We start from the raw sequence: 13,375 nt of genomic DNA on the forward strand, positions 1-13,375 counted from the left end.
ACCATTCTTACCTTGACATTAATATCTAGCGGAAACCTTCCAAGTTCTCCGTATATCATAAAGTTCGGTGTAGACGTTTTAACATTAAGTATGTGTTTGCAAAATTTTAAATGTAAACGTTCGATAAGTTTATAGTTACAGAAACCCCAAACTTCACATCCGTATAAAACAATAGGTTTGATGGCTTTGTCAAATATATCAAGTTGACAATCTATTGACAAATTATGATCCCTACATTTGGAAATAGCACCATACATTGCTTTTAAACCTTTACCATACAGTTGTTTAATATTAAACTGTGTCAAACCAGTTTTAGTAAAATAAACCCCAAGATATTTAAAATCCTTAGCTATTCCTATAACAGTACCGTTGTATGTAAAACTAAGGCCATCAGGAATTCTTTTTCTACCAAATACCATGATTTTAGTTTTGCTTATATTGACTTTAAGATGCCATAGGTTGGAATATTCGAGAAATACATCTAATTGATTTTGCAAATCCTCTGCCGTGTCCGATAGTAGTATAGTGTCATCAGCGTATAGCATAACATAAAGCTTCATATATACATGTAAATCCTCTTCTAGCTGGTCGTTTATATTAGACCCTTTACAATCACGTGATTTCATAAAATCTTCTAAATCATTAAGATGTAAGAGGGAGTGAGAACAAGTTAGCAAGACCATTTATAGGGTGGTCGATGTAAGAGGGAGAAAGGATTCAAGTCCAGTTTGAAATATGCTTCTAAAAGGAGGAGTGCTAGTTTGATGCTTCTGATAGCTATCACCGATAAAATATTAGAGTAGGGAGTGAAGATGAATACTAGATTATGTGAGACACACAGGTGCGAGGTTTTACTCCTCTTTTGTACGTACCAATGATATTATGAGTCACAGAAAAAAAACAGTATTGACTTGACTATATTATTGATATCTTTACTAATCTTTCATAATCTAAGCAATATTATAAATGTTCTACAACCTTTCCATATTTATTATGATTTCATTTGTTTTAGTATGTAAATTTATTTACAGAAATATAAAGTGTTGTCAAACAGCATTCATTCCGACAAAAATGTTCCATTCGATCAACATCGCTTTTAGATATATTTATCTCTGCCACTTTTGATAGAATGAGAGACAATGTCAGCGATTATCTTTGCTTGTATCAGTACTTGATAATGTGCAGTGCCCTTTCCTTGCACGCAACCCACAGATTGCCGTCATTGTCGACGCCCAACCCACACGGGGCGTGTATCCCGTGGGTGAGGTCCAGGAGACAGCGTAGCCCCTTGCCATCTACGGGCAGAATGTACACTTTATTAGTATCTTTCGATGACACGATCAGTGACCCATGGCGGTCAGAGGTTAAACGCGAGGGGTTAAACACCTCCTCCCCTTCCGTGTTAACATCATCGTGATGATTTGACCACGTGTAAAGGTGTTTACCATTTTCACTAATACACACGACTCTCGTGTTCCCGTCCCGTATAAATATCTTGCCACTTTTGATACAATGAACATTGTAGGGGTCAGTAAACAATGGCGTCTTCCTGTCCTCATGAGTTTCTAATTCACGCGTCACCTGACCAGTTTTGCTAATTATAACCAATTTACTGTGACCTTGGGTTCCAGCTAACGGCCGAAGACAAACGAGAAGTCTGCCATCGTCCGTCACAGCTACACCGTAGGGCTGATAACCCAGGAAGTTCCCTGCTGCGGTTTGGTCACCGTAAGGTGTCAAAGCATGGACTTGGGAACTGCGGTCAACAGTTATGTACATTTTGTGTTTTCTGTTAACGGCGAAATCCCAAATACAGTTGTCGTAAATCGGTGTTCTGTTCAGTCTCTTCCCCGTATTATCAATTAATGTCAAAAATGAGTCACCTACTGTGTTAATCCAAGCTTTGCCACTTTCTATTGGTATGATTTTTGACACTTCGCCAAGTTTTCGAGAAGTGTTAAAAGTTGTAAGAATTTGCGGAGAACCATAATAGGGTATGCTACTACTAAGTCCTCTGCTGTATGGGTGCTCGATTTCGGTGACTTTCTCTTTTGGTTTTTCACTTTTAGGTCTAGATCCACCTCCAAATAAGTAATCAAACTGGAACTTGTCTAGGGTCACGTTCCCATTATCAAGAATATCACCGGTGGGTTCTACGTCTTCGTAGTGATGTCGTCTCCTTCTGTGTTTGTCTTCCCCAAATACAGTCACGTAATGTAGGTGGTCCAATGAAGTGTCTCCGAAGTTTGTCACCTTGGCTAGTGTTCCGTCAGCATTTCGTATGTAGCTATGGTTTATATGCTTCGGTCGTTCCTTTGGTCTAGCAACTGCCTCCGGATCCGTTTTCCTGTTAAAGCTACCACCGCTACCTAATGGTGGAATTGTAAGGTGGTTTTTGTCCATGATCTTTGTGATGAGAACCACTCTGTAACTTAGTCTTTATTGACCTATAAATAACAAGAAAAATAAATTCAAACATGGAAGTAAAGATTTTTGAATAAAGTGAAATCACACGACAACAAGGGACTGCCCAGATTTATATAGGCTAGTTCATACTTAGTTTACACCGTTAATGTTAAATAGGCTAGTTCATACTTAGTTTACACCGTTAATGTTAAATAGGCTAGTTCATACTTAGTTTACACCGTTAATGTTAAATAGGCTAGTTCATACTTAGTTTACACCGTTAATGTTAAATAGGCTAGTTCATACTTAGTTTACACCGTTAATGTTAAATAGGCTAGTTCATACTTAGTTTACACCGTTAATGTTAAATAGGCTAGTTCATACTTAGTTTACACCGTTAATGTTAAATAGGCTAGTTCATACTTAGTTTACACCGTTAATGTTAAATAGGCTAGTTCATACTTAGTTTACACCGTTAATGTTAAATAGGCTAGTTCATACTTAGTTTACACCGTTAATGTTAAATAGGCTAGTTCATACTTAGTTTACACCGTTAATGTTAAATAGGCTAGTTCATACTTAGTTTACACCGTTAATGTTAAATAGGCTAGTTCATACTTAGTTTACACCGTTAATGTTAAATAGGCTAGTTCATACTTAGTTTACACCGTTAATGTTAAATAGGCTAGTTCATACTTAGTTTACACCGTTAATGTTAAATAGGCTAGTTCATACTTAGTTTACACCGTTAATGTTAAATAGGCTAGTTCATACTTAGTTTACACCGTTAATGTTAAATAGGCTAGTTCATACTTAGTTTACACCGTTAATGTTAAATAGGCTAGTTCATACTTAGTTTACACCGTTAATGTTAAATAGGCTAGTTCATACTTAGTTTACACCGTTAATGTTAAATAGGCTAGTTCATACTTAGTTTACACCGTTAATGTTAAATAGGCTAGTTCATACTTAGTTTACACCGTTAATGTTAAATAGGCTAGTTCATACTTAGTTTACACCGTTAATGTTAAATAGGCTAGTTCATACTTAGTTTACACCGTTAATGTTAAATAGGCTAGTTCATACTTAGTTTACACCGTTAATGTTAAATAGGCTAGTTCATACTTAGTTTACACCGTTAATGTTAAATAGGCTAGTTCATACTTAGTTTACACCGTTAATGTTAAATAGGCTAGTTCATACTTAGTTTACACCGTTAATGTTAAATAGGCTAGTTCATACTTAGTTTACACCGTTAATGTTAAATAGGCTAGTTCATACTTAGTTTACACCGTTAATGTTAAATAGGCTAGTTCATACTTAGTTAACACCGTTAATGTTAAGCTAACATAGCACCTTAAGGATTCATTCTTCTCAGGTTTAAATCACTTGCAAATCTTGTTTTTAGCGAAGGGCAAGTGAGCTTATGCCGTACCGCGGCGTCCGTCGTCCGTCGTCCGGCGTCAACTTTTTCCTTTAAAAGCCTTTATCTCCTGATCGACTGATTGAATTTTAACTAAATTTCATATGAAGCATCCTTGGGACCAGGGGCTCAATGGATTTATGAAATAAGGATGTGGCCTCCTAGGGGGTTTAGTCATATTTGACAGAAATACTTGATAGGGGAGGGAGGTCTGCTGGTATAATATGTATGAGTCTGACCCTCTAGGGGGCTGAGTAAGGGGCCAAAAAGGGGAGAAATTTGGGAACATTTCGAAAATCTTCTTCTCTAGTTACAAAAATGCCAGGATCAAATACCACCCATAGCTGTAAAAGCGTTTGGGTGGTTTATAAAAATTGTGATTTTCATGTCTACCATGCCCCTCATTTGCCCCTGGTGAGGGGGTGAAATTTGGTATACAAATGTAGTTTATTTAGGAAATATACATAATAGGCCATATCTTCCAATGTGTTGAACGGAGTTTGCTCATATTTGACAGAAATACTTGTTAGGGGAGGAAGGTCTGTTGGTATGAATTTTGTGACCCTGACTCCCTAGGGGGCTGGGTTTGGGGTGAAAAAGGAGGCGAATTTCAAAAAGCTTCTTCTGCAGTTCCAGAAATGCTAGTATCAAATACTACTCATAGTTGTAAAGGCCTTCGAGTGGTTTATATACTTTGTGATTTTCATGTGCCCCAGGTCCCGCGTTTGCCTTTGGGGAGGGGGTAAAGTTTGGTATTATTTATATAGACAATTCGACAAATGAACAGCCATCACATACCTTTTATCTCCAACCCAACTAATGTGCTAGAAATAGTAACAATCTTAATTCTTTATGAATTATAAAGTCTCCATAGTAACGATTCCAAGTTCTTACCCTGCATGTCTGAAGTGGTTACAAAGTGGCATTACAGAGCAAATGTAAATATTGTGCCATGATTGCTAAAATAACCAGGTGAGCGATACAGGCCCCCTGGGCCTCTTGTTATCTAGTGTAACATGGTCTTTTTAAATTTTAACACATTATGATCAATATTAAAGGCAAATATGCACCAGAAAAATGTGTCAAAAACCAGACCTATTATGTTTGAAGAACATTTGCTACAACTTTATAACATAACCAATTTGGCAACCGTTTGAACATCCCAAAAATATTACATTCTGAGCAATGCTTATAGAATTTATTCGACATTTGATTTAAATGGGACATTATGTCGCCATTTTTAAATGTAGCAGGTTGATTTTTGCCTTGTCAGATTTTTTGTTGAATTATTTTTTTAAAACAATATGGAACAAAGTGGAAAATTATATTCTACTGGTGTTTTATATTTTTTTTTTTTTTAATTTTAACTGATTATTCGTTGAGGTAAACAAAGCTCACCTTTTCCTGAACGAATATCTGTGAGAAAAATTGCCATGGTTGAATTAAACAGTTCGGCATCTAGCTACATATGTAAATTAGCTTTGCAAGCTACCGTCAAGATTCTTTATCTTCAGACTAAATATGCATGGAAGACGTGCACAGTGTGTTTCGTGGCCTTTTTGTGCTTGCTGCACCTTTTCTGCCAGTAGATTTTGGAAACAAAATGTCATATTTGACTGAGCTCAATCGTTCGCTAGCAGACACATTTTCCGGTAGTCTGACAGACGGATCGTATTCCGGTCTAACATGCGTTACACCAGGTTGCAGGGGATTTCCACAAAGGCAATATTTAGAGCGCAATATTCTCCGGAAAACCAGGCTAAATAGGTTTTTGAGAACTGGTCGCGGGTTTGGTATTCGGTCAATGTGATTTACAAACATTTATCAAGTTTACGATAATAATAACATACTTTTACTTTAGTATTTTAGTTGATGAAGCCAATTAACTGTAGAAATTCAGTTAATATTACACTTACACCGTTGTATTTCAGTTAATATTATACTTACACCGTAGTATTTCAATTAATATTACACTTACATGGTAGTATTTCAGTTAATATTACACTTACACTGTAGTATTTCAATTAATATTATACTTACACTGTAGTATTTCAGTTAATATTACACTTGCACTGTAGTATTTCAGTTAATATTATACTTGCACCGTAGTATTTCAATTAATATTACACTTACATGGTAGTATTTCAGTTCGTGTCACATCTTTACCGTATGCTTCAGTACAGATGTTTCTCATTTGCTCTGATAATCAGTTGACGTTTATTAAGTCACATATTGACAGTATTCTTTGAGAACATATCCAAGTAATTTTCATGTTATCTGTCTGAATAAAAAGGGGTTTAAACCCGCTAATAAGACACACACATGTATTAATTAAGCCAGAGGGCAGCTTTTTACAACATTATGTATCTCCTACTGGTTGTAAACCATCTGGTACTTTAACTTATCGGAGTAAATTAAAGCTATAACGAGCATTTTGTTGGTTCCTGACCACCTTGTATTATACTTTACCAGAATGTTACTTTAATTGATCGTTCATTGGTTATGACTACATTGTACATTAAGTTATCAGAGTGTAGTTTTAATTAAGTGTTTTTTTGGTACCTGAGCACTTGGTATTATCAGTAAACAAGAATACCTTAAATCTAATGTTGTTGATTCCTCATGCATCTATGTGTATAACTTACATTGTGTACAATCAACATGTAACGATACCGTGTTTGGTTATTGTATCTGATTATCCATGTAACAAGACTCCAAAAAATCTCAATCACCTGTGTGGTTTGTCTAAAACAACTCATTGTGCTGTTTGAAAAGACTACGTCATTATACAAAATAAATACACGTCATCATAAGCAAAACACGTGATATTCTTTTAATCATATTATCGTGAATGCTATCTTCATTTGTAGGTCTACATAAATATATCTATGTAAAACTTATCTATCTGTTTTCTGTAAATTCAATAATTCTCACTTACCGATACCACAACAATCAAAATTACCCTGGTTATTCGTATAACAATAGCTTTGTGACTTCTGATAATCCATATCATACTTAGGACTTTATCCTAAATATTGATTAATCAATATATATCATACAAAGTACTTAACCCTAGACATTGATTTATCAATATCATACTTAGTTCTTCACCCTAAATATTGATTAATCCCTATCATACTTCAGACTTTACCCTAAATATTGATTAATCCCTATCATACTTCAGACTTTACCGTAAATATGATTATTCCATATCATACATAGTACAATGTACTTTACACTAAATATTGAATAATCCCTATCATGCTAACGGCTTTACACTTAATATTGAATAATCCATGTTATGCTAATGGCTTTGCACTAAATATTGAATAATCCCTATCATGCTAACGACTTTACATTTAATATTGAATATTCCATATCATACTTAGGACTTTATCCTCAGTACTGATTATTCCCTATCATACATAGGACTTAACCCTAAATATTGATTAAAACATGTCATACTAAGGACCGAACCCTAAATATTGATTAATATTTATCCCACATAGTACTTCACCTCTAATATTATTTTATATCATACATAGTCCTTCACCTATAATATTATTTTATATCCTACATAGTACTTCACCTCAAATATTATTTTATATCCAACATAGTACTTCACCTCTAATATTATTTTATATCATACATAGTACTTCACCTCTAATGTTATTTTATATCCTACATAGTACTTCACCTCTAATGTTATTTTATATCCTACATAGTACTTCACCTCTAATGTTATTTTATATCCTACATAGTACTTCACCTCTAATGTTATTTTATATCCTACATAGTACTTCACCTCTAATGTTATTTTATATCCTACATAGTACTTCACCTCTAATGTTATTTTATATCCTACATAGTACTTCACCTCTAATGTTATTTTATATCCTACATAGTACTTCACCTCTAATGTTATTTTATATCCTACATAGTACTTCACCTCTAATGTTATTTTATATCCTACATAGTACTTCACCTCTAATGTTATTTTATATCCTACATAGTACTTCACCTCTAATGTTATTTTATATCCTACATAGTACTTCACCTCTAATGTTATTTTATATCCTACATAGTACTTCACCTCTAATGTTATTTTATATCCTACATAGTACTTCACCTCTAATGTTATTTTATATCCTACATAGTACTTCACCTCTAATGTTATTTTATATCCTACATAGTACTTCACCTCTAATATTGTTTTATATCATACATAGTACTTCACCTCTAATATTGTTTTATATCCTACATAGTACTTCACCTCTTATGTTATTTTATATCATACATAGTACTTCACCTCTAATATTATATATATCCTACATAGTACTTCACCTCTAATATTGTTTTATATCATACATAGTACTTCACCTCTAATGTTATTTTATATTATACATAGTACTTCACCTCTAATGTTATTTTATATCCCACATTGTACTTCACCTCTAATGTTATTTTATATCCCACATAGTACTTCACCTCTAATATTATTTTGTATCCTACATAGTACTTCACCTCTTATACTATTTTATAAATCCGTATTAATTCGCAGAACGTTATTTCTGATATTTGAATATCCAATTAATTTCTTATATACTTAGTACATTACCTTATGATGTTTGACCGTCAGAACGTCTTCTTTTTGGTGTTTGGTATGTGATAATACAAATATATACTTATCATATGTACAGTCTGCAAATGCTTACCCCGTTTACATGTGTGTATGTGTCCCTCTGACTACTGTCGTGCGGTAGGTGTATGTACCTGGCTAGGGAACACCCCGATCAGATAGTAACTATAACTCCTGTCAGTCCTATCAGATGTTGTTTGTACTCGTCACAATACAGCTGTATAAATTACCGACAGGTCAGAGACTGATACACCAAACACTACCACCACACACCGGTAGTTCTATACATGTCAATCACTCCGAATAGGGTCGTTATGTCTTCCGTTTAGTTATATATAGTTATATATGTTAATCACGGATAACATATTTGTAACACTTCTTTTTTGTAAAACTGTTATCGAGGAAACAGAAATATCAATGCAATGGTTTCACTTTAAGCATACAAGCTTCTAATACTGTATAATGGAGAGTTCCCTAGACACATGACTAAAACATTCGGTATAAGTAATGTTAGGAAATATGGTGAACGATCATTTATGTTATAACTCCCACAGAAAACAGAAAAAAATACATGTCCGATAATTACAGACAGTGTAATGTCTGTATGATACAAGTGGAACGATATAGTACAAAATCAGAATAATTAACACTCATTCGTCACAATTGTACTGCATACGGCTGGGCCTTAACTATTTCATTATGTATGTTACTGTCCAACATAACCCAGATTTCATTTATAATCAATGTTTAATCTAATATCTGATGTATCTGATAATGTATCTGATATATAATGTATCTGACATATAATGTATCTGACATATAATGTATCTGATATATAATGAATCTGATATAAAAATGTATCTGATATATATTGTATCTTACATATAATGTATCTGATAGAAAAATGTATCTGATATATAATGTTTCTGATATATAATGTATCTTATATAAAATGTATCTGGAATAGAATGTATCTGATATATGATGTATCTGGTATAGGATGTATCTGATATATAATGTATCTGATATATAATGTATCTTATATATAATGTATCTGATAGAAAAATGTATCTGATATATAATGTATCTGATATATAATGTATCTTATATAAAATGTATCTGGAATAGAATGTATCTGACATATAATGTATCTGACATATAATGTATCTGATATATAATGAATCTGATAGAAAAATGTATCTGATATATATTGTATCTGATATATGATGTATCTGGAATAGAATGTCTCTGATATATAATGTATCTGATATATAATGTATCTGATATATAATGTATCTGATATATAATGTATCTGATATAAAATGTATCTGGAATAGAATGTATCTGATATATGATGTATCTGGTATATAATGTATCTGATATATAATGTATCTGCTATATAATGTATCTGTTATATAATGTATCTGATATATAATGTATCTGACATATAATGTATCTGATATATAATGAATCTGATAGAACAATGTATCTGATATATATTGTATCTGCTATATGATGTATCTGGAATAGAATGTATCTGACATATAATGTATCTGATATATAATGTTTCTGATATATAATGTATCTTATATAAAATGTATCTAGAATAGAATTTATCTGATATATATAATGTATCTGGAATAGAATGTATCTGACATATAATGTATCTGATATATAATGTATCTGATATATGATGTATCTGGAATAGAATGTCTCTGATATATAATGTATCTGGTATAGAATGTATCTGATATATAATGTATCTGATATATAATGTATCTGATATATAATGTTTCTGATATATAATGTATCTTATATAAAATGTATCTGGAATAGAATTTATCTGATATATATAATGTATCTAGAATAGAATGTATCTGATATATAATGTATCTGATATAAACATTTATCTGGAATAGAATGTATCTGATATATGATGTATCTGGTATATAATGTATCTGATATATAATGTATCTGTTATATAATGTATCTGTTATATAATGTATCTGATATATAATGTATCTGATATAAACATTTATCTGGAATAGAATGTATCTGATATATGATGTATATGATATATAATGTATCTGATATATAATGTATCTGTTATATAATGTATCTGTTATACAATGTATCTGATATATAATGTATCTGATATAAACATTTATCTGATATATAATGTATCTGTTATATAATGTATCTGATATATAATGTATCTGATATATAATGTATCTGGTATATAATGTATCTGGTATAGAATGTATCTGATGCATAATGTATCTGATATATAATGTATCTGGTATATAATGTATCTGGTATAGAATCTATCTGATATATAATGTATCTGATATATAATGTATCTGATATATAATGTATCTGGTATAGAATGTATCTGATATATAATGTTTCGGATATATATATATAATATATATGTTAATAATTGTATCATCTACATTATGTATCTGGTATATAATGTATCGGGTATATATATACTAATAAATGTTATTAATTGTATCAACTATATTATGTATCTGGCACATGTATATAATGTATCTGGTATATAATGTATCTGGTATATAATGTATCTGGTATATTATGTATCTGATATTTAATGTATCTGGTATATACTTTATCAGGCATATAATATATCGGGTATATATATACATGTACTATATATGTTATCAATTGTATCAACTATATCGTGTATCTGGTACATAATCGTTCCGACTTCTATCGTTGTGTTTTATAATGTTTAATAAAATAACTATATATAATATATCAAGGTAAAAGGTGTCCGGTATACAACGTGTACTACATATAATACATATGAGTCTCAAAAACATATCTACAATCCAGCCAGTACACATGTCTAGTGAACTTTCCTATAGCATTACACCGTTGTATCGTCCGTCGGTGTTGTCACTCTGCATCTGGCCGGGTAGTCTAACACGTTGCGAATACATTCAGAGGACTTTCGCAAAGGAGGAGTGCCCACTTTTAATGCATGAGCGGGCCATTACCTTTTACATTGATATTTTGTAGAAATTAAGTCTTTAGCTAGGTCATCGCAAAAAAGGGTTCATTTCCTGAATTGATCTGTTCCTGTATGGGTAAGTGAGGGGATCATATGAAAAAATAGTCTAAAATATTGAGATTTGTTTAAATGATTAAAGACGAACTGGGGCTCTGAATTTCAAGGTTTTTAATAAAGTATTTATCCTCCTTTTGAAGGTACCCTAAAACAATCCGGAAAAAACTGAAAACAATCTGATGCCCTTATAGCTACTGCTGCTGATTGATTGAACAATCTCTGAAATTGAAGCATTGAAAAAGTGAGTCGCCCGGTATGGGGTTATTGGGTATAAAAACGTGTCGTAACATAAACTTAAATAGCATGAAAACAACGGCTATTCAAAAGCCCCGCATAAAGAGTATGAAATAAGTTTAAGAGTATGAAATAAGTTTAAGAGTATGAAATAAGTTAAAGAGTGTGAAATAAGTTAAAGAGTGTGAAATAAGTTAAAAAGTGTGAAATAAGTTAAAGAGTTTGAAATAAGTTAAAGAGTATGACATAAATTAAAGAGTGTGCAATAAGTTATAGAGTGTGAAAAAAGTTTAAGAGTATGAAATAAGTTAAAGAGTATAAATAAGTTAAATAGTGTGAAATAAGTTAAAGTGTATGAAATAAGTTTAAGAGTATGAAATAAGTTAAAGTGTATGAAATAAGTTAAAGAGTATGAAATAAGTTAAAGTGTATGAAATAAGTCTTTTAAGTCGTTAACATGTTGTTTACGTCTGTCATAGGTATTAGGGTTTTTACGAGAATTGGGCTATTTTTTTTTAAACAAACTAATCTAATTTGAAAAATTAAGTGTTCCGAACGTTAGCAGTAGTAGCGCAAGAATGTTTGCCTTCATTGGTCCTCTTTAAAGTTGTCCCCGAGGGAATCATGACAGACGCTATTAAGGATCGGTCAGCATCAATGGCAATACAATCGCCAACTTACATTTTGCTTACGACATTGAATGCCTAGCCAGGAAAGAAGAGAAGATCGACAGTTTGGTTGAAACACTCGGTAGCCTACGACATTGATACCAGCACATAGAAGTCCAAACTGAATACCACTACATGTAACACCGCTAACACCGCTAACACCGGCACTGACCGGGTCAAGAGCAATGTTACAGTCAACAGCTTTAAATATCTTAGTGTAATCGTAATAGCAACAGCTAAACTGAGGAAAAGTTGGAACGGCAGAAACATCGTTCGTCCGTCCGTCCATACGTCCCTCTGCCCGTCTGTGTATTCTTGGGAACAGTTCCAAAACAGTTTCATGTATCTGTATGAAATTTTGTACACATATCAGGCTGAACCGTTATTTGTGCTTTTTGCTGTTTTGGAATTTCCTTTTTAATTCTTTTTCCTGTTACCATAGAAACAATTACTCCAAAATATAAAACATCAGTTTTCACGGTTATCTAGATTTTCCAAGCTTATGCCCTACTTGTGTCTTCTGCTTACTTGGATTTTTTTTACTTTTAATGTATTTTCGTTATTATGGAATCAATTAGCCGAAAATGTAATAAAACACAAGATATTCACATAGTTTTCATCATGGACTCTTACAAGTTTTATACAATTGACAAGCTGCTATATTATAATATATCTAACTGTAATAGAATACACCACTCGCTCATTGATACAAGACAGATAACTCTAACAGTTATTTCCACACAGACGATCTATCAACATTCTCTGGGCAACTATATTCCAGGGGTCTGATTCAGCATGTTACAGAAGCTTCACACACCTATGGCCACACACTGGATGTGGTCACAACGAGGGAAGATAACTCGGTCATTCATGGAGCAATTTCAGTTATAGATCCATGTCTAGGTGATGTAAAG

General features: G+C 32.7%; 1 protein-coding gene across 2 annotated transcripts; it reads right to left on the reverse strand.

The window, feature by feature from the left end:
* Positions 1-974: 974 nt before the first annotated feature.
* Positions 975-8,570, reverse strand: LOC110455673. Of its 2 annotated transcripts, none has more exons than XM_021505951.1 (2): positions 8,545-8,570; positions 975-2,447 (listed from the first exon to the last, which is right to left on the reverse strand). In XM_021505951.1, exon 2 carries the CDS (start codon positions 2,401-2,403, stop codon positions 1,165-1,167), a length of 1,239 nt encoding a protein of 412 aa, XP_021361626.1. In that variant the 5' UTR covers positions 2,404-2,447; positions 8,545-8,570; the 3' UTR covers positions 975-1,164. The 2 variants fall into 2 exon arrangements, with proteins under 2 accessions (XP_021361626.1, XP_021361617.1); XM_021505942.1 differs by having other exon boundaries at positions 8,448-8,558.
* Positions 8,571-13,375: the final 4,805 nt, after the last annotated feature.

The sequence above is a fragment of the Mizuhopecten yessoensis genome, unplaced genomic scaffold (assembly GCF_002113885.1).
Source record: "Mizuhopecten yessoensis strain PY_sf001 unplaced genomic scaffold, ASM211388v2 scaffold935, whole genome shotgun sequence".
In the NCBI taxonomy this organism is placed as follows: domain Eukaryota; kingdom Metazoa; phylum Mollusca; class Bivalvia; order Pectinida; family Pectinidae; genus Mizuhopecten; species Mizuhopecten yessoensis.

Excerpts from the sequence above, each read along its gene's own strand:
- LOC110455673 (XM_021505951.1), bottom strand. The coding sequence starts at position 2,403 with ATGGACAAAAACCACCTTACAATTCCACCATTAGGTAGCGGTGGTAGC.